This window comes from Cyrtonyx montezumae, unplaced genomic scaffold, assembly GCF_038088225.1.
Source record: "Cyrtonyx montezumae isolate F1298 unplaced genomic scaffold, pur_monq_1.0 scaffold_11, whole genome shotgun sequence".
NCBI classification, from domain to species: domain Eukaryota; kingdom Metazoa; phylum Chordata; class Aves; order Galliformes; family Odontophoridae; genus Cyrtonyx; species Cyrtonyx montezumae.
In genome coordinates, this window is record NW_027071837.1 from 16,392,438 (window position 1) to 16,414,787 (window position 22,350).

The 22,350-nt window shown below is 41.5% G+C and overlaps 1 protein-coding gene across 1 annotated transcript in view; it reads left to right on the forward strand.

Annotated features, from left to right (window-relative positions):
* Positions 1-22,350, forward strand: part of IL1RAPL2 (interleukin 1 receptor accessory protein like 2) — a 307,099-nt gene that overhangs the window by 148,240 nt on the left and 136,509 nt on the right. The window contains exons 3-4 of the mRNA XM_065729724.1: positions 10,123-10,309; positions 15,098-15,251. Of these exons, the coding sequence (XP_065585796.1) occupies positions 10,123-10,309; positions 15,098-15,251 (341 nt within the window). The remainder of the gene's footprint in view (positions 1-10,122; positions 10,310-15,097; positions 15,252-22,350) is intronic.

A 22,350-nucleotide genomic window follows, 5' to 3' on the forward strand; every position in this document is an offset into this window, starting at 1 on the left:
GTGAAGTTTAGCTGCACCTTTGCCATCAGAAGGGCACTGCTTCTGAAGCCCCCGTCTCCTTCCTGGGCCCTGCTCTGACATAAACTGAAGCGCTGCGAGCCCTTTGTGAGCAAGATCAGTAAGTGTGGTATGACAGTAGCACATGTTCACGAGTAATAACTTTTTGGTGTAATAAAATAACTCTGTTCCCATGAGGTGAGTGGGGAGGGTAAGGAGCCTGAGGGGGCAGGGAAGGCAGGAGTCCTGTGGTCACCAGGCTGGCTGGTGGGGCACGTGGGGCAGGATGCAGACTATGACTGATGTTTCCTTGCATGCCTATGAAGAAATAAGCCTTCAAATCTTTAATGCCTGCATTTGATACCAGAGAACTGCCAACAAAGCAAGTTAGGAAATCCGTTTCCTTTCCCCTTACTTTATTCCTTCTGTAGAGTTCTTAATGGAGAGTAGCATTGCTATGGATGTGCATGGAGGAATCAAGCCTTCATCGAGCCGTCAGTGACATACTGAGATAGTCCTTTCTGAGCAGCAATAAAATTGACTGAAAGTAGATTTTAAGCCTTCAGGTTTTGAATGTCTGTGGAGCCCATGACCAGCAAATCAAAATCAGATTTAGACAGCCTAGAGATGCTGTCAGTAAAACTTAATTTGCAACACAACCTTTGTGCTCTCGCTTCAGTGGGTGTTAAGAGGAGCTAAGGAACTCATTTCAGATGCCTATAGCCTGGGCTGCAGTATTCACCCGGGATCCCAGGAAAAACTGTGCTGCTTTTTTAGAGCGTGAAAGTCTGGCCTCCACATGGAGGGAAGGACGAAATTTTTTCGGGACTTTAAGGCCAAACAGGAAAATTGGAATGTAATCACACTGTGGAAATGTGTAGTGGTAAGGTCATGTGTAGTGGTAAGGTCAGTCTTTCTGCAGCCACCTTCCTTTTGTATGTTCTCATTGCAGAATGTTTAGTGTTCAGGTGCTTTGGCTTTCACCAGTGCTCCGTTCATCAGAGAAAGTGGATCTTAACCCACTTAACATCATGTTACTCTGTAAAGGTCCAAAGATTATATCTTCCAGTGAAGACATTGTGGTGTCTTTAATCGTCTGATGTCCAAGAGGAGCATGGCTAAGTAGCTGCACATCCCATGGTTATCTCTCCTACTACACTGGTACAGATAGCTTTCATAGCTGTACCATATCAGGTGTTTGTGAAGGAGACAGCTACATTTCACACTTAGAGCAAGTGCATGGACATGGCAGGGCTTAGTACTCCCAGGGTCTGTATGACATTAACATTAAATGTCACACATTAAATGTATGTGACATTTTCCCGTTAAATGTGACAGGTTCTGTATAAACAAAATCTCCATGATATATAGCATCTAAAACTCGAATACAGTGCCAGAACACATACAACATAAAGTCAGCATGAATCGTGATGAAGTAAAGTTTAACTTACAGAGATATCATGTTTTGACACTATCAAAATGCAATGGAAATTCACATCAGAATATTTCTACTTTTCTATCTAACATTATGTAAAAACTGATGGTACTCCTGCAGATCACATTGATGACAGTCTTTATTGTGAGAAATCAGTTCTGTGTGTTCTTCTGATACAATTGCAGAAAACAAAGATTTGTTTCTGTTCCCTGGTGGTATGTGTATTTATGTTCACTCGCTCTCCTTCTGTAAAGCTGTAAAATAGAAGATCTCTGTCCTCTGTCTTTCTGAAAGCCAGTGTTATTTCAGTGAGATGCTGCAGGAGCAGTCAGGGCTTCGAGCAGCAATGCCTGTGTTGCTCAGTGGCTGGAGAGCTTCCAGCAACTTCCCTGTTGCAGAATAACTAGACTAGACTGAGAACACTGTGTATTTGGTTTTCCTCGTCAGCTTTGGGTACCGCTGAAATGACTGATGCTACCCCCTAGTCCCCACAGGTTGTCGTAGCAAGAGCTCCATGTGCTGCAGTGCATCAGTAACATTTCTTCTCGCCATCTCTGGTTGATGATGGATGAAATGCCTTCCCTGGTGGGCTTCAAACCTTGACCACCAGGATGGGAGAAAGGTTATGAAGTGGAATGACTACTTCCTCACACAGTTGTTTTTGCCTACAGGAGACCTGATGAAAAGATGCAGTTCAGCCCTCCTCCTCCCTCTCCTTTCCAGCACGTAGGGGTGTTTTATTTCCCTGCTGTTCTCCAAAAAACAAAGGAGAGGAATATGCTTACCCAGGTATCACTCCTGTTGAAACCCACATCAAAGCTGTAACCCTAGTGTTTCAGTAGGTGACATCATATGTCTCCTGAGAGAGGACAGACAGACAGTTTTCCTGAGGAAGTGCATCATGCTTGAAGTATGACATGACTGATCCATAGGGAATTAAGCTGGTATTTGGTACACGATCTCAGAAAAGTGAATCTTTTCTGGCAAAAAGTTAAGGTAGGACACAATCAGGAGGACTCAGCTGCAAGACTCAAACAGCTCTCTCTGCAAACGGGCATAAAGACATTCACATTGTGTTTGCTCATGATGGCATTCTTTTTATACCCTGTCAGATAATAACTGTTCCGTTGTTTTATGTGCTCAGTAGTCTGTATAGAAACAGGGAGGGGCTTGCTTTTCCTTGCTGCATCCTCAAATAGGACTTAGATGCATGAGGAAGGGTGTTTTTTTCTGTCAGGCATCAAAATCAGTGAGATTTAGCAGTGCAGAGGTATCTAATGTGTATCCTGAACTCAACTTTTGTTTTGGGCACTGTCTAATAAAAATGGAGAGAGAAAAAAAAGCAAAGAGGAGCAGATAGAACAGTGTTTTGCAAATACAAAACCATTGGAAGGGGAATTCTTAACGTGGTTTTTCGTGGGAGCCGTTCTCTCTGTGCCTCAGATTTATGTCATTTGTGAGGTGGTCTTTCTGTAAGAGAATATAATTCAACAGTAGTATCCTGAGTTCCCCTAAAAAATATTAAAAAATGAAAAGGGCTTAGTCATTTGCAGTGGCAACGCAAGGACAGCTCGCTGCCTTGTAATACTTAAGAGAAGAGGTTGCTTTCCTGAAAGCAAACCCAGGCAATTACAGGATTTTTTGCTTCTGCTGGAACAAGAGGTGTTGAAGCTTGTGGAGACCAGATAGTTCATGAACCTCGGTGTGATGTGCTAAGATAGCTCTGTGTTCTTTTGGCTTCTGTGCTTTTTTCCTGTGTTCTATATTATATTTTTATAGATCGATTTCCAAAAGCCAACAATTTTGAAGACTTTAAAAGAAAACTGCGTGGTTAACCTGCGTGATTCAGCTTAAATGTTGAGAGAGTTTCTCTCTGGGCTGAAGTATCCCCTGCTCTGTATATGACTGCCTGGTGATTTGCGTGTTTTTCAGGTGCTTCTGTCATGAGGCAGAGGTCAGCAGGACCAGCGCGTGTATTACGAAGGCAACCACAAAAGAACTAGCTCCTCCTGACCCTTAACCTTCTGCAAATCAGACCGTGCATCACGTACTGTTTTCAGAGAGACTTAAATACTACAGATACTAGAGATAATTTTTGGTAGCAGAGATTTTAGTACTAGATTATTACTGATTTTTTCAAATCGTGGCCTTACTGTTGTGGCCTGTATCACAGTCTGTGTCGTACATGTTCTGACATTTTCTTGTCGTATTTCCCTCTTCATGTTATCTGAATTACCCCACTGCTAGACATCTTTTTTTCTCTGTATCTGTGTCCAAGAAGCTTAAAAACTCCCTAAACAGAGCTAAAGGCACAGTGAGGAGTTACAGGTCTTGGGGTTAAGTGCTTCTGGTGAGAACTATATTACTGATAGTTAACTTGCAGAGATATTCCTGGATATCTCTTTTTCAAGCTGTCATCAACATGAACCTTTTAAAATTATCTTTCAGAGTCTGCTTGGAAGTTCCTTCTTTTGAATAACAATGATTTAGTCTGTTTTCATTGTAAAACATGGACCTCTGTGATACATAGTGTGGTCCAGTCAAGCTCAAATTGTCTTCTTGTTTCCAGTGAGTCTAGTATTGCAATTAAATCTTAGCAGAAAATCCTATAACCATAGAGTCATTTGAGTTGGAAGGGGCCTTTGAAGGTCATCTGGTGTAGCTCCCCTGCAGTGAACAGGGGCACCCACAGCTCCATCAGGTGCTCAGAGCCTGGCCCAGCCTGACCTTGGGTGTTTCCAGGGATGGGGCATCACCAGCTGTCTTGGAAACCTGTTCCAGTGCCTCACTACTCTTACTGTAAAAAAACACATTCCTTACATCCAGTCTAAATCTCCCTTTTTAGTTTGAAACCATTTCCTGTTGTACTATCACAACAGACCCTGCTCAAGGGTCCGTCCCTTCCTTCTCACAGCCCCCCTAGATACTGCCAGGCCGCTCCCAGCTCTCCCAGCAGCCTTCCCTCCCCCGTGCTGCACAGCCCCAGCTCTCATCCTGTCCTCACACGGAGCTGTTCCATCCCTCGGACCATTTCTGTGGCCCTCCTCTGGACGTGCTCACACAGCTCCGTGTGTCTCCTGTGCTGAGCCCTCTCCATCTGGATGCAGTGCTCCAGGTGAGGTCTCACAGCGCAGAGCAGAAGGGCAGATCCCCTCTCACTCTGCTGGGCACTTTGCTTTGGATACACCCAGGATCTGGATGGCTTTCTGGGCTGCAGGGGCACAGTGCTGGCTCATGCCCAGCTGCCAACCACCAGTACCCACAAGTCTCTTTTGGTGGGGTTGTGTTCTTACATCTCCTAGCTTGTTCTGACACTGAGGGTTGCCATGACCCAGGTGCCAGACCTTGCACTTGGTGTTGTAGAGCCTCATGAGATTCTCCTGAGCCACTCTCAGCCTGTCTGGGACTCTCTGGCTGGTGTCCCATCCCTTGGGTCTCTCAGTTGCACCACACAGTTTGGTGTCATCTGCAAACTTCCAGTTAAGTGGAAAGGATGTTATTAGGGACCACATTAAAAGCCTTACTGAAGCCCAAGTGGATGATGTCAGTGGCTCTTCTCTTGCCCACTGACACACTTACACTGTCATAGGAGGCCACTAAGTTGGTCAGGCAGACTCTGCCCTTGGTGAAGCCATACTGGTTGCCCTATATCAACTCCATTTCTTCCATGTGCCTTAACATAGCTTCCAGTAGGATCTGCTTCGTGATCTTCCCAGGCACAGAGGTAAGGCTGATAGGTCAGAAGAGTAAGGAATGAGTCATTTGTTTTTAGGAAAGAGGCTGCACCTTTGTCATCAGAAAAGGCCATAAGTTACTTATTTGTCTTTAAAAAGATCAGTAAACCGTGACCTCATTGGTCTGGGTGGAACAAGCTCAAGTACCAGTAAAATAGCTTGGTAATTGTTCTGTGAACTGTGAAATTTAAACTGGAGTAAATGTACAAAATTCTCATGAAAAGAGAGGAAAGCAATCGACTGCTCAGTTGGATCTGAAAGCCGATTGCACGTTCTTATAGTAGCTGGTAACAAATTAATTGCTTTGGACCTGGAGATGGATAACAGTGATGGGTGGTAGTGTTGCTGTTGTTCGTTTTAATCAGAATGAGCAAAGATGGATGCAGGAACTGGCTTACACAGTTCTGCAATCAGTATTTCTCTGAGCCAGGGAAAAAGTCATTAAAACAGACAGGCGGTGTGTTTAGGTATGCTGGGAGAGGTCTCAGCCTGAGAAGCACCGTTTCCTGAGCACTGCTTTGATTAATACACTTCCCAGCTTTTGGATCTTCCACTACATTAAGAGTCTTAAAACTTTAATAACATCAAAAAAAAAAAAAGGAACCTGCAAGAAAACAAACATACATGCACTGCAAATCCTCTTATAAAAATGTGCAATCCATTTTTTGGAGTGGTTTTTTTTTTTAATCTAGTAGCTGTAAAAAATACTGAACCACTTTGCCTCTTTCCTCTTTATAAGAGAGGGCAAATTTCTTTCATAGTAGGGACAAAATTGTTTCACTCGTCTCTTTTAACAAACCTCCCAAACAGATGGAAACAGCGTCATAGAAAAATAGTTTTGTCCGAGTCAAATTTTTCTTCTAATTTGAATTCAACCTTGGGGCTGATGAATTGCGTTGAATCCAAAACAAGATAAAAAAGCAATTAAGAACTGCCACTTCAGTTTCAAGTGTCCTTCTTAACTATTTCTGTTGCCTTTCTTTTTCCCTCATGTCTTTGCTTCAGAGTGAAGCAAAGCTCACAATTTTGCTTGATTTTGAGCTATTTGAGCTGTTAAGTTACATTTGCTTTGCCTGTGTTTTTCTGTTGGATTCTGAGCTGGCTTTCGTTTGTGTTTCAGAGCTGGTTCCTGGTGGCATGAAAATTACAAATGCCTTGGCACTACTTATGAACTCAGGCAAACCTTAATTCTGTTTCATATTTCCAGTCCAGAGAGCATGCCCAGCTTCTAACCAGTTCCTTGAAATAGGGAGTTACAAAAATTAGTTTATGTGAAAATACAAAACGTTTCATTTCTGCTTTATACTGCAGAGTGATTCTTTCTCTTCCCTTTCCCATTCCTCACATGAACGCTACAGTAGAAGTGGAAAACATTGGAAACCATGTCCTGTGGAGAATGAATGGTTCAGGTATCTTTCAGAAAGGATTAATTATATAAAATAACCACTTCAAAATTCATTGATTTATTTCCTATACATTTGGGAAGTGCCCTGTCTGCAGTCTCTCAGATTCTTTTAGGTGGCACATAGACATTGATATTCTCTAATTGAATAATTTCTCTGCATTGTTGACCCTTCTTCGGTTCTTATTTGTCTGCCACAGAGTTCCTTTGTGTCCTAGGTCCCGTGAGGGAGGGAACCAGCATGTTCTCATTTGTCAGTGAAACCAAAACCACATATTCCTCCAAATTAAAATCAAATTTACAAGTTTCTTTCTGTACAGGAAAATTGAGTTGGCCATCTGCTAATTTCAGTTTAAAATGAACAAGATCAATTCCGAAGGACTCTTCTGGTGGAAGAATAGGCTGTGTATTGTTTTAGGAAGTTCTTATAGCATCTAAGTTGATAGGTAGGTGGTAGACATGGAAATCTCCAAGAGGTGAGCACAGACCATCACCTGCTTAGAGGACTGTGTGATCCTGAGGAACAGTTTGCTTAGCAGAGGGAGGAGTGGCTTATATACTTCATGGACATTAGCTCCAGGGCTTCTGCTTCAGAACTGGAAAAAAAGCCAGCAAGGTTGATCAAACTGCTATTTTATTTTGCACATTACTGACATGCAGCTGTTACCCTAAGCTAGCTAGGTTAAAGGGTTTTGCTTCATTCACTGGAATTCCTGCAATTGCAGAAGTTGCTCTTGTTTTAATTAGCAGCACTGTTATTAGCATGAGCAGCTGGAAGAGGAGCATTCATAAAGCTTTCAAGTCTCTGTTGGTTTACATAGGGCTTTCTTCATCATGAGCCTAAACAGATTTATTGTCTTTGTCATGGAGTGTGAACAAAAGTGATAGTGCTCACCAGCAACTTAGGTATCTCAATTCTGCTCAATTTTAATTGTAACTAGTGAAAAGAATACTACATTTCTAGGTCATGGCCCCAGGAAGTGTTTTAAATAGAAGTAGCCTCCAGCACTGTTCAAAATACAATCTACGTAATGCAAGATTGTTAGTAGAAAATACAACATTATTAAATAACACCACGTAATGGTCAACTGTTCAGTCATTATTCTTGATTACCCTGAGAACATGTGACCACATTTGCACTCATTAGTATTCACCGTTATTCAGGTAAGTTAAACAATTATTTCAGATTAATTTCTGTTGATTATACTCAATCATATCCATGTTTTGTGGATTTCAGGGCTGTATTAGAAAGCATTGAAACTTCGTAAATACGTTTTGTTCTTACCAAGAAGGCAACCCTTTTTCCAAAGCATGTTGTTTGGGGAAGATCTGACTTCTGTTCCCTAATGCATGTACTTACAGAAAATCCAGCTCAAATTATGTCTCTTTTAGTTCTTTCATTTTTTTTCTCAAGTCAAATAGTGTAATTCGTGTAGTTTGTGAGGATGAGGCTTTTCCATCCTCTCTCAACTGAAGCAGCATGGCACTGGACAAAGAGAGTCTTTCCCCTCTAAGATTAGGAACAGAGAAAAGCCCTGGTTTTGTTACGAGTGTTCGTGATGTTTTGAAGAGAATGGAGCAGGGAGGGGGAGTCTGTGGCAAGTTCTGTATTTCCTGCAGCATATTTCCATGTTGGTGCTGTTTGTTGCTCACGTGGGCAGTGAGAAGTCAGAAGAGCTGATGAAGGGCTGATCTGAAATTTGGGAGGTGTCTTTATCGCTGTGACTTGTCCTGCACTCCAGGTCTCTCTTCGTGCTTCAATTTCCCTCTTGGAAGTGAGAGGAGCAGCCGTGCCTGGCATGGGGGAAGGCCCTGTGTGGGGGCTCTGCTGGGTGCCCACCTCCAACAATACTGAAAGCTGGAGGTTGGAGAAGATTGCCTGTTGATTTGCCATGCAAATACCATCTTCTGCAAATAGATGCTCGTGGCATGTCTTTGACAAGAAGCTGTTTGCCTGGTGTTCAGTCAGCGCTTGTTTAGTGGGAAACGTAGAACTGTAATGAAGAGCCCACGTAGACCTTCCTGTTTTCTTCTAACAACAGGCTCACTTGACAGGGTGGCATGTTGTTCAAACCGTGCCTGAGAAAAGATCTGTTCTGGAGTGTGGTGGATTTTTTCAGTTTGTTTTATTTAAAAGCATTGTCATGAGTCTCATTGGAGGGAGTAGGCATCTAGTACCATTAGTGTCAAGGTCTGACTGACACATCCCTTTCCAGGTGCACGGGGCAATTTTAGTCTACTGTGCCATTGCTGGAGTTCACAGCAGAGCTGTGATGGAAGAAGTGACAGCAAAGCAGTAATATCTTCTGCAAGATCTCTCCTCAGCTCCCTTTGATTGGAGTAACCACCCAGCATGTCAGATTTACTCCAGGCTTTTTGGTTATGGTGTAGTCAATTAAAGTGACAAAGTGATGTACGATGAGAGGAAGAGCCTCATTATATTGTCTCTTGTACTTTGTAGTAGGTTTTTGAAGGACTCTGTTTGCCATCACACCTAATGAAGGCCAGAAGCTGACAGTGTGTCTTGCAACAATCCTGAGCAAAGTGCAAATTCTTTACAACACCACGAGAAATGTCTTTTTTTTTAATTGTGCATCTGATCACTCTGTTAAAGATGTGAGCCTGAAATAATTTAATTAAATCCTGTTTCCACGATTGTGAGACACAGGAGCTGGGTTGGTCGTGTTTGCTTTGACCTGATATTAAGAAAAACTGAGCTCAGAGAACTCACAAATCCACTCATGTAGATTTAACCCTCAGGGAGTTTTCATGATGGAGCAGGCAATGGTTTTAGTTGCTAAGGGATTGCATTTTTCAACATTTAAAGGCCAGAATGTGTCAGTGTAAGCACCCAGCCTGACCTGTTGCATGCCTGTGCTGGATGTCTCTGCCCAGTGCACACTGCAAAGCTCAGCAAGGACAGGCCAGGGTTGCCTTTCTATATTTCAGCCCATGGGTGTTTCCTCCCTCCCTGTACACTCAAAAGGGAGTGAGAGAGCGGCTGGGTGGTGGCTGGCAGCTGGAAGAGGTCATCCCACCACAATACCACACTCTGTGGCATTTTACATAGTAGTTCCTTCAGAGGGAGAAATTCTCTCCGTGATGTGGTTTAACATCCAGCACTGACTGCTTAACCCTTCTCTAATGTAAATGATATATACTGGAGTGAAATCTGAAGGTGAGAGAGGAGGGTTGCCTGTGGGATTTATAGGAAATGAGGACCATGAATAAGTGCATCCTGACCATTGTTTGAGGTGGCAACAGTTTCCTGTGTTCATAGGCTTGGAAGGTGAAGGAGCTGATGCGCTGGCAGAAATCAATTGTCAGCAAAATTTTTACAAGGTTCTTCTTACTATGAAGCCAGAAGTGAACCTTTACATCTTCTAGTAACTCCTCAGTGCTGAAAATGCACAGTATAACAGCCACTGTTTCAATGTGTCACTGAAGTGTCTCTGAAGGTCAGTGCTTAACAAGGAAACATACTGTGATATGGCAAAAAGAAAAAAAGTAAAAAAGAGGGTGAAGTAAATGACACCATCTTTCTGTCCCTGCAGAAACTCAACGTATTGCATGAAGGTGTCCATGTCCTTGACAGTAGCTGAGAATGAATCTGGGCTTTGCTACAACAGCAAGATCAGGTATCTGGAAAAATCAGAAGTTACCAAGAGAAAGACAATCTCCTGTCCTGATATTGAGGATTACAAAACAGCCAGTCAAGAACCAGATGTTGTATGGTACAAGGTAATGATTGCTGTGTATTGGTATTGTAATGAATCTGTACCAAACGTCCATTGTTTCTTGTTTGAGGCTTAGAGATGGCCTTTCTAGAGCCTGCAGTGGTTTCTGACTGGGTCTGGAGATGCTCTCCTACTGCTACAGAAGCAATACCAAACTAAATCAGCCTGCATAGTGATTGACCCACAGAAAGCAGCATTGATGTGGATGTTTTGTTCTGAAGGTTATGTAGTTTCTCTAACAGCAGTACAGTATTCCAAAACCACTGTGCCTCTTGACCAGTTTCCATCCTGACGGCATGTCTCCATAGCTGATGCCACCCAATTAATTTTTAGGAAGTCTGTAAGGTCCTTTCACCTAGGCCTGTTAAGTTTTACAAAAGTCTGCTGGGTAAATTCAGACATACTTTTACTTTTGCTGAGTTCATTGAGTAATTTTATGGAGGTCGGTTGATTTTAACTGAGATTTGCTAGGAACTTTTGCTACTCAGCAGGTAACTGTTCTGGCTGCACTTTCTCCAGGGCCTCTCAAGTGTTGCCCAGCACTTTCAGCAGTGGATATATATATGATGTGTTACTGTAGCTCCTCAAGAGAACAGGATAATGACTACAATGCAGGTTGCCATGCAGATGTCAGATATCAAGTTCTCATTAAGGCCCTGGCAAGTTTTACTCATCATTTGGACTTGTACCAGAATTTGATAATTGAAAAGCCCTTGGGTGTAGTAGAATCACCAAGGCTGGAAAAGATCTTCAAGGTCATCCAGTCCAAGCATCCACCTACCACCAAGATTTCCCCACTGAACCATGTCCCTTAGTACAGCAAAACATTTTACTAAGGGTATGAGGGACTGCAGGAATTTGGGGAGGAATAAAAAAATGGGATTCAGAGGAAGAGTTTGGTAAGACTGGTGGAGAAGAATTTGGATTGCAGTGATGAAGGAAGGATGGGTTTTGGACAAACTGGCCTCAGGTAATGAAGGCAGAAATACAGAATGCAATTAAATCCTAAATTTTGAGTGCTTGATTTAGCAACCTTAACACCATTCTTTGAAGGTGTTTGTTTTTGTTTTGTTTCTATTTAATATTGTTATGTGTGGAGCTGCACATTTTTTTCTTCCTTTGTGGGATGCATCAGAAAAGAACAATTTTAAAAGTTGTCATCTATTTTTATTTTTTACAGAAATCTCACACATTCAAGCTTATAGTAACAAAACATGCCATAATCCACTGTTAGTATAAACGAATTTCTTCTTGCAGCCATTGGAGCTGTTTCTTTCAGTGTATGGGTGGATATCTTCAGTGCTGTTCATGCATAAAATATTTGTGGTCAGTTAAATCTGAAATCTTGATAGAAAGAAGGTACCAAAGAGAAGCTGCTTCTTTTGCCATCTGAGAGCAGGAGAGAAAGGGTGTTCAGTCCATATAGCCACACGTGTTGTCTGGGTTGCTCAAACAGGTTTTGTGACACCAGGCTGGAGTGTGACAGCTGACTGACAAGTCATCACCATGGTGAAATGAATGTGAATTGATATGGTTGGCTGCTAACAGGCAATTGAGCTCGACAGCCTTTATTCTGGCTTGATAATGTAAAGAGACATTAATGGAATATGATACTACGTACAACTCCTTATTCATAATTAACAATAAGGTACTATCACTTCAATTCTTAGATAACACCATATTATCTGGACCTGGATCAGGAAGCTCAGTAATGTAAAATGTCAGTATTAATGTCATGTAGGAAGTTATGTCAGGTTATTGCTTGAGACACATTTCTGAAACAGCATTTTGAAAAAAATATTGTAGAGGGTACTGTGGTGCTGTGAGTAGAGGTCTGCCTCCTCTAGGCTTTCCAGGCATAAGTGTAGTTTCTAGAAAATTCACAATTATTTAGATTTCAAAACAGTATGAGGAGTACTTGGGTAACCCCTAAGAACTGTGATCTGGAATTTAAGATCGTACTGTACAGAAAGTATGTCCCTTCTCCTCAAAATAGCATCGTGTGATACAGATATCTGTTTCCAGGCATTGTACAGTGGGCCTTCAGCTTATCACCCTCTGACTTTGTAGTTGAGTTTAACGTACAGATGAAGGTATAAACAGCCATCTTCCCATGTAAATCTGCTGCAGAGGTGTTGGGAAGGATTTGCTTTCCATTATGCTGAAGTATTTGGAAAAGATTTTCCAGGAGAGAACGTAAGTTGTCCAAAATAGAATAGAATTGAGGGTATGTATGAGGGAGTTCTGAAGTTTCCTCCTTTACAGTTGCCTGAAAAGAGAAATCCACGTGAGTTTCTGTCCTTGTGGAAGGAACCCATCAGTCCCCTGCAGTTGGGGAATTTGGATTGTGACTGGTGAACTGCTAGCAGCAAAGACAATAATGCTATAGCTCATGGTGTGCAGGGCTCTCCTGCTTCCCAGAAGCCTTCTCTGTGTGGAGGGATTAATGAATCTGAGCCAATAATTGCATCAATTTAGAGGGAGTTAACTGTAATTTAAATACGCTTTTAAAATAATTACGCCTGAATAGGTTTCTACAAACACACCCAACAAGGAATGATAAAACATTTGCTATCAGGGCTTGTTTTAACAGTCGTGTGAACTTCACTCCTGGCTAGAATTACACTGTGAAATATTTCTTTGGAGAGATTTCCACAGTTAGTGGCACTGATATACAGACTGCTTCAGTATTGTTTTGACAAGCAATATAAGGATGGTGTTTTTAAACAGATGTGTGCATGAAGGCATGATTGAATGAGTGGGATTTAGCAGTAAGAACAGTTTCAGGAAAAAAAAAATCAGCTGGCTCATAAAAATGCATCTTTTTTAGTCTCTTCACTTGTGTACTTTTAAAAATAAATATACAGAATATAAAAGTGGTAACATATTTATGACAGGGTCTTCCAGTGCTGCTCTGCAAGGATGCATATCTGAAATACATGTACTGTGTGTATTCCTGGAGCTGCATTCCTTCTAAATTAGGGTTGAACAGAGCTCTTTGCCAGTGGTATTCAGATTTAGTCTCTCCAAGTAGGTGGCTGATGCAGCTCTGTTCCACTTTGTCAATAGGTCTAAAAACTGTGTAGGGATCAGGATGGGTTTAATGGCATTTTTCTGCTCAGATCTGTCCCCCACATGAACCTCAAGCTGTGTCAGTGTTGTAGCACCAAAAATAAGCTCTGATTTTCAGCACTGTAGATAGGATCTGGATTTGGATCATCCTGTTCAGTGGTGTTAACGACAGTTCCCGTACGAGGACAAGGTTAGGGACTTTGCAGAAAGACAGATAACATGAACACTGATACCTGCAATGCAATTGCACAGTTTAGGTATCCTTTATTGGAATACATTGCAACTGCACTTGACCTGATAGAGATAAGGATAAAAGCTTGGGTGCAAGGCCGGAAGCTAACAGTCTGTTATTCTCCTTTAATATAAAAACTGACATTAAGGATTTGGAGCATATATGGAGTCTTAGGAAGAAAAGAAGAAAGGTATTTATGTCATTCTGGTCTTTTTCTGTCATCCAGTAGATTTGCACGTCGTTGTGTTTCCTTGTTTGTTTCCTTAGAAGAAAGCTGGGTTCTGTTTTGTTTGCTGTGTGTCTGACAGCACTGCTGCAGAAAAACAGAAAGTGGGATGTGGACGTGGGATGCTGGTGTGAACCCCTGAAGCTGAGGCTGCTGAAAGCACAGAGCCTGCTGCTGCTGGTGTTGTGTGGTTGTTAGCTGCGCTTTGAGAGCTTATTCTGTGTTGAGAGAGGAAATAAATGGTATTAAAGGTACTTGGATCCTAACTGTGTTGCTTTGTGTACTCTGGGCAGCAGAATTAACCAGAGCACGAAGTGTTCAGAGCACTGAGAAAGCATGATTTTGTTTGTGGGCGGAAGCCTTGATGCTAAAGCTACTAAGAGACAATAAACACATCACCTTAAGGTACCATTTTGAAATGATTAGACTGTGCCCATACCTTTGGCTCAGAGCATTCCAAGAGGTATTCAGTTGTGAGTGCCATTAGGGGGGAAGGGGACTGATCTGGCTGCGAGGTTCACAGTCCATTAGGAAGGGGAGAGCTGTGCCTTGCACTGTATTACACGCTGTGCAGAAGGACCACAACGTGTAGCAGTGATCCTAAAACTTTCCTGCCTGGGAAAGTCAGTGGAAGTTGCATGCTGACAGTGCCATATACACCATCAGATGATGCTCTTGGGGGTGATGCTACAAAGAGCCCAGCAACGGGAAAAGGCTGAATCAGAGCTCATACCTCATGAGGTGTGAGAGAAACCAGGGAGGAGACACGGCACCAGAAGGAAACTGGGTTTCTTGAATTATCTTGCTCACAAAACTGCTGCTGTTCTTCCTGTTTCCCTTGTTGGTAAATGAGGCTGTGGCTGCGTGAGGTTTGTCTCCAGGCTGACTCTTACCAGATGTTGCCTGTACTCCCTTCAAACAGAGATGTATTTTAATGATGCATCGTAAAGTAAATGTCTTGGCAGTTGTTCATCACAAAATGTGAAGATAGCTAACCATTGCTTCAGAGCATCAGATATTAAACATGGCACGTGTGATACAGCAGCAATTACTGATCTTTAAAAGTATTTCTGTTTAATTTCTTCTTCAAATTAATTCCACTTTCAGATCTCCGTGCTTTCTGAAATTATCTTTGAATTTGAATTGCAAAATACACTGAGATGGTTGTTTGCTTATATATATAATACTGAAAATCTGATCAAACAACACAGTCCTGTGTCATACAAGATGGGTAATTTTAGCAATGAATTTTTATTCTGCAGGAATGTAAGCCAAAAATGTGGAGAAGCGTTGTAATTCAGAAGGGAAATGCACTTCTAATACAAGAGGTCCAGGAGGAAGATGGAGGAAATTATACCTGTGAGCTGAAGTTCCAAGGCAAGCTTATACGAAGAACGGTTGAATTGAAGGTTACTGGTAAGAATCTTTGTTTTACAGCAAAAATAATAATAATAATGTCTTAAAATAAATAACAATGATATTCACATGGTGAATATTTGGTAGGAGTAAGTCCAAAGCAAATCTCAGAAGCTGAGCAGTTTCAGACTAGGGGAAATTTAGGTCCAGCCTTAGAAAACTTCTCGGAAGACTGCTTCTACTTTTTATTCTGTGCAAAACCTGGAAATTCAAATTATAAAATGAAAGACAGACATAAGCTCACCCGTTTGCTGGAGAATGTTCAGGTTCCAGTTTCATCTTTAATGACAATATAGAGGACAGCTTCAGTTAAGCGATATGAAGAAACTTCTGGTGAGGTTTGTCCTGAAATTATACAGTGCCTGAAGAGATGTCTTGAGTCTTGATTTATTGTTCCATATTTTTTATCTTTGGCTTAATTTATGATGGTCAGCTTCTCTAGTTTAGAGTTTTTATTTACTGGAGAGTGTGGTACAACCTCTTCCTAGGATGAAGGTAGGAACATTGGACTGTTGAGGGAAAGGAAAATGCTTATCAGGGAGATCATGCATTTTTTTTCTGAGTCCCTGTAGTAGTCTACTTAATAGAATGGTACTTTTCCATTTCTTTTTGTCACAGATAAAAAATGAATGAGTGTAAACATATTGCCTATCCATATATTCCCAATTTCTTTCCCTTCCACTGTGCAGTATGACATCTGTAATTACTGTTTTGCTTTTGGCATCTGTAGAACAATACAAGTGTCTGAAAACAACTGTTTTTTTTTTTCAACCTTTTGCACTCAACCGTATAAACTAATGGTTATTTTTTCTTGTCCATCGTCTGGCATACAAATTAAAATGGGGTCCTACATAACGCAGTGAGAATAGAAATCTGCTCTTTGGTATCAAACTGAATTAATCTGTTTGATATTTCTTGTATGTTCTTGAAATGCGATTCTTCCTTCTATTTTGAATGAAGTTCATTTTTCTTTTCTTATCATTGTCCCTTGTTTTAAATGAGTTATTCTCCCTACGTGTGAGACTCATATATCATGTGATTCTTTATTGTCCATTTTTGACTGTGGACAGATCTCTGAAATATTGATTTGACCTACCTGACCCCAGACCTGTCAAATGAAGATATAATACCTTGTGGATAGTTGCTATCCTAGGTAGCACGCTGGTCTTCAACCAGAATATGAACTAAGTTTGACAAAGTGAAAATGAAATGCATCTAATTCAATTCCAGATGATGGATATTCTTTAAATAACAGCTTGCTCTGCCTCTCATCATGACCTTGCAAGAAGTGGTATGTTCTCTTCATTATATGAACAGTGTGTTATGTTGATGCTTCACAATTTAATGACTTGGTCCTAGAATGACTGTAGTATGTGTTAAAGTTTTTCAAGCTATTAAGAAGATATTATGATATGGATAATTAAGATCGTAAATATGAAATCTGCAGATGTTTCCTCTATTTTGCACAATGCTTGAGAACAAGGAGATTGTTCCCCTTGTAATTTGGTGTGAAATTCACATTAAATTAAATTTCCTTTAGTTCATAAAAGCACATATGCTTATGTGTTACATAATCAGCATTAAAACCACAGAGAATTCATCTCAGTGTTTAGAAAATATAGGTGAATTTTAACCACTTTTTCCTGATTTGAGTGTTTGGGAGACGTGTCTTTATGTTGTGTGTTTGCTGGTTGAATCTCTCTCCAAATGTGGAATAGGTTAGAAAGTTTATGCTGGCAGTGACCTATAGGTATGGATACGAGCTACAAACGTAATACACGGGACAATGTAAGCATTTTGTCATAAAGCTGGGTGCTTTGTAAGTTTCTTCATCTTGTTTCTGGTCTGTGAATGTGTGTGGTTTTATCTTACTGGCAGCACAGGGTGTGGAAGCAGACCATGAGGTCACCTGGGTTGTGTGGCTGGCCGTGTCCTGCAGGGTCCTAGGGGGCTGAGACCACAGGCTGGGAGCAGGTGCATGGCATGTTCAGGGACTTGTTTGAAGAGCATGTCTGAGGATTTTTCATATGCTTAATCAGAATTTGTCGTATAGCAGCTTGTGTGCTTGGTGCTTCTTATTCTTCCACTGGGCACCTCTGTGATGGACGGATGGAGTCTGGTTCCACCTTCTTTGCATCTTCCCACCAGGTGTTTCTGCTCATGAATCAGTTTTCCCTGATCCCAGTTGTCCCTGCTCCTGCAGGTGCAGGAGACCTAGTTCAGCTCTTTCAGCCTCTCCTAGTATAATAGATGCTCCAGTTCCTTAATCATGTTTGCAGTCCTTCACCAAACTTGTTCCATTGTGTCCCATGTCTGTCTTGTACTGGAATTGATGGTGCACGGGGCCCCATTATTTGTCTGTGTGAAAACTGAGTTCTTATCAAAATGCACGGCTGTACTTGGAGGAGCCAGAGTGGGACCAGAGCACAGGCTGCTGTACCTGCTGCTCTGTGTAGATTTCTGTTCAGAAATACGGCTGAAGACTGACCAGAAAAGCCTTGATAGAATTATCTCTGCTAGCTGGTAAAGCAGATGTGGAGAAAAGGATCTTGCCTGCTGATTTCAGAGGCTCTTTCCTCTGCAGGGATTTTCTACTGCTGTTTCTATTGCGGTTACTTATTAACATGCCTGAATTGGCATTTGTAAAAGTACAATTGCCTGAGTTTCACTAACAATATGGATTTGAACAGCAAGGTGCTGTTAGCCGCTGCCAGCAGCCATGGTAACCTAAAGCTGTTATTGAAGGGTTATTCTGACAGTGAAACAGGCAACTCTGCAGCTCTAGAGCAAGGGGAGCTGAACTGCCATTGGAAGAGAGGAGCTTGGGTTCATTTCCCTGTGGCCTTTCTCTAAAACATGCAGTATTTGAAATAAGTAACTTAAGTCGCTGGAGTTACTTACTGTATGTCCTCTATGCCTGCAAGTACGTTGCAAGTGTCTGCTGCTGGTGGAATTAGGTGTGGACAAGTGATAGGAGATGATCTCATGCCTGCTTTTCCATGTGTTGCCAGACCTGCCGTGTTTACACCCTCTAAATGGCATCTTTCAGAGTCCAAAGGGAAGGGTGTAGGAAGAAATAAGCCAAATTTGTACAGGATATGTATAATACATACAGCTGATTGAACTGGATGAAGATTGCATCTAATAAAATTGAAAGATCCACAAATTAATTCGTAGGTCATATAAAGATTCAAGGCTCTTTATGCAACAGATAGAACCTGCTGGTCTTTGGAAAACAGTCATTGCTCACTCTTGGGCAGGCTTTGGTTGCCGTGTTTTGCATTGGGGCGGACATGTCTTCTGTTAGCTGAAGTCTCTCAGTAACCCTGTAAACATGAGGGCAGTGGTGACCTTAGAAAAGAATGACTGTTTATTTGGTTTTCATGTTATGTTGCTTAAGCATTTATTTTAAATAGAATCTGCCAGGTGATACTTTGAATTGGGGGCAGAACCTTACTCTTGTGAGTTAGTGATCCGGTTATTATGTAAGCAAGCTCCCAGTACAGCCCTTGGAGGTGCTCCCTTACTTTCCTGTACCAAAGTGTCCAGGAGCTGTTGGAGTGGTTGTGGAAGGGAGCTGCAAGGACAGCGTGTGCCAGTCCTTGGGAGCTGTTTCCATCAGCTCCAGTGTTGCCTTTTTGTTTTTACAGACTGAAATGGAAGATCTCAGAGGTTCAGTTAGAGCTCCTGTTCTCCTTTTTGGCCAAGTGATTATATTAGCTACTGTGAGACAGTGTGTACAAAAACCCTCCCTGGTCTTGTGTATGGAAAGTGAAAGCCATCAACATGTCTGGCTATTGTAAGAAAGAAAAAGAAGTCTGAGTTGTAATAGTAGAGAAAAAGGAGAATAAATCAAAAAAGGGAAAATGTCATTTGTAGAAAGGCCCTGTGAAGTACTGGGCATGGCTGCCTGTGTCCTCGTTTGGTTCCGATGGTTTGTGGTATAGGAGAGAGTGACATTGTTCTCTGGGGTTGCATAGAAAAGGCTTGCAGCCTAAAATATATCCAAAAAGTATTTAGACACAGAGTTTGTGTAGGGACAAAATCTTGAGCTCCAAAACAGCACTAACAAGCAGTGGCTACATCTCGCTGTTTGGGTGCATTTAGGAATAATAGATTGTCAACAGAACAGCTTTTTCATCGCTCGTTATTCATGGTTTTGCTATATTGTGCAGACAGATGTGAAACAAGTCTTGTCAGCCTTTTTCACTGAATAAACATGACAACAGCATTATCGCTTAGTAACATGTAACTCTTCAGGCTGTTTAAAAAAGCATAGATATATACTTCTTTCACTTTGCTTTTTGGTAGTTTTGTTGTGGATAAAAAAGTGAGTTTAGCAGGGCTATCAAAACCTGAAAAGTGAATGTCTGTCTATAATGAGAGAGTAAATTAGAGCGTATCCAAATTGAGAAAAAAAAACCCAAACATAAAGATAATAATATCAGAACTTAGATTTTTTTTTAATGCAACTCCATATATTCAGGAATATTGGATATCATTACTTGAACATTTGTTAGTATTTCCAAATGCCAGCACTTATGAAGGAGAATTTAAATTATTCTACTACTTCTAATACTGCTACTGAAAACCTGAGGAAGTCCCAATGTGTTTGAAAGGCAATTTAGACAACCTCCTGCCCTCCCTGGGTCAGTCAGCCCATTGTCTCTGTTAGATAAGAATGTTTTGATAGCTTTTGGGAAAAACGTCTGTTACGTTTGCCCATTGCTTCTGCACCTTTTGTGTTTTGGGATGGTAGTGTGTGAGGAGGCAGGCATATAAGAGATGTAAGGACACTGGGGAAAGGGTGGTCGTCCTGAGCAAGGAGCCAGCCCAGTGTTCTGGGATAACCCAGACCCCCCGGCAGGTGAGGCTGTCTGGCAAGGCTGTGCTTTTCCATGGACAACTGTATTGGCGGAAGAGTTTGCCTTGATGTGATTCGTGCAGTCGTACTTGACAGCAGAAGGTGGCTGCCCGATTTCACAAAGTGCTGGTGATGTATTGGCCTGACATGCAGGAATTACTGAGCCATTCTGTCCAGCAGACCTCTGAGTTTCCTTTGAGCTCTACTCTATCTTCATCACCATCATCTTCTTCTTACAGACTGCTAAAATGCCTGGCTGTTCCTTAGAGTCATTTCTTTAGCAATATTTGTTTTGACTGTCCTAAATGACAAATTATTCCACCTGGCTTCATGAATTGAATGATTCTGCCTGAGTTTGCTCTTTGCTCATAGTTTTTCAATTAAATTCTTTCCAATCTCATTACGCTGCCCACTTTTCAAATTATGTCTGCTGCTGTTGCTAGATGTTTTGGTGTGTTTGTGACCTCTCAGTTAGCAAAGGTAATCGATGGTGATTTTCAGTGGGGTGAACTGGATTTAAAAATAGTTTCTAGCAGCACCATGGACAGAGAGGAGCTACCACGGAGTAAATGATGGCAGGACCTAGAAGTACATCCACTGTTTTGTGGTGGTTGCTGCTCTGCTTATTTTTAGCCCTCTTGTAAACGGGGTATGTTATTTCACATCCTTTGTGGCAGAAGATAAGATAATGACACATTGGCAAGAACCAATGGATGCTGATCAGTGGCAAACCTATACCTGCAGTAATCAGTAAGTGCACCCTAAGCCTTATCACTTTAAGGCAGATCATAGGTGATGTATTATTAACGGAGTCACAGCAGTGATGTGTTGATTGACAACATTTTTGGCTGTTGTTGGCTTGCAGAGAAGCCATAGAAAAAAAATACGAAAGTAAGATAAAAGTTTGAACTGGACTGAAATATCACTTCTGGAGTTCCATCTATTATAAGAGATTTACTTTTATGATGTAAAATATGGGTATTATTATTTGCTTAAAAAGATATTTCATTATGATTCCAGTAGCATTATCATTTATCATGAGCCGTTCAGCAGATCTGCTGTGAATTAGGAAATGTTTCAGTGTTGCTCAAGTAGTTACTTATCAAAAAAAACCCACCTAGTTTAGCTCTAAAAGGTCACTAAGCTCTGAATATCGTAGTGCAGATGGGAATAGGATATACATAAAAGCAAGGCCAACATAAGGCACAGGTTAAAAAGCAGGTAAAGGAGAAAGAGTGCATAAAACGAACATATTCAGCAGAGTTTCCTGAAGCAAGAGGAGTAGTACTAAGGACGTGCCTCACACAAAGCTCTGGTCTGTAGGGATTTTTAAGGTAGCTCGGAAGGAGCTTTTCAGCAGAGCCCTTAATACGTTTGTACTGCTTTTGGTACCCAAAGTAACTCTGACATCACTGCCTGGCACTGCTCTGTGCAGGAAGGGCAGAGCTGCAGGAGGGGGCTGCGCCCTCACCTTCCTCTTATCACTTTGTAGTCTGTGCTCCAGAGCCTTTTCTTTGGGGATGAGATGAAATATCAGTTTTAACACCACTTTGACATCAATTGAGTAAGATGTTAGTGTGTTAAATAGAACCCTGTGTGGAAAAAACATCTATTTCTGTTTAGTATTTTAAATAACAAAGATCGTCTTGCAAGGTTTTGTATTTTTAACATTGTTTTGTGAATACATTGCATATTGTCAATGTATTGTATATTACTGGAGTCTTTTATTTAGGTTTTTTGATAGTTCCTGCTCAGAAAATATTTGGAATTGATAATTCACAGCAAATTTCTCTTGAAATGACAGGGTTTTCCCCAAGTACAGATTCTAGTTCCTAACAGCACTGCGCAGCTCACCTAGTCCCTAGGATCCAGGAGATGCTTGGAGTGCAGGGGGGTGAAATGTTGGCACCTCCCTCTTGTATTTGTCTTTTCAAACATAGATCAGAATACCAGTTGTCTCAAAGTAGAAAATTTTTCAAGGAGAGCTTTCAATGAGCCTGTGATCCTACCTGATGAGAGGCAGTGAAAGCTCTCTGAAAGGGAGTGCTGTGACACAATGGTGGGAGTTGGCCTGCTCTTGGGATTTGCTCCCATACTCACATGGCCAATGCTGACTGGGATGCAGCACTCTGTTTAGAACTGTGCTTTTTCCTGGAAACAGCTGCACCCTCTAGAGAGCTATTTTTTTTTAGCTCCAGATCTCCAAATAAAACACTTCCCCTGCTATAAGGGTTC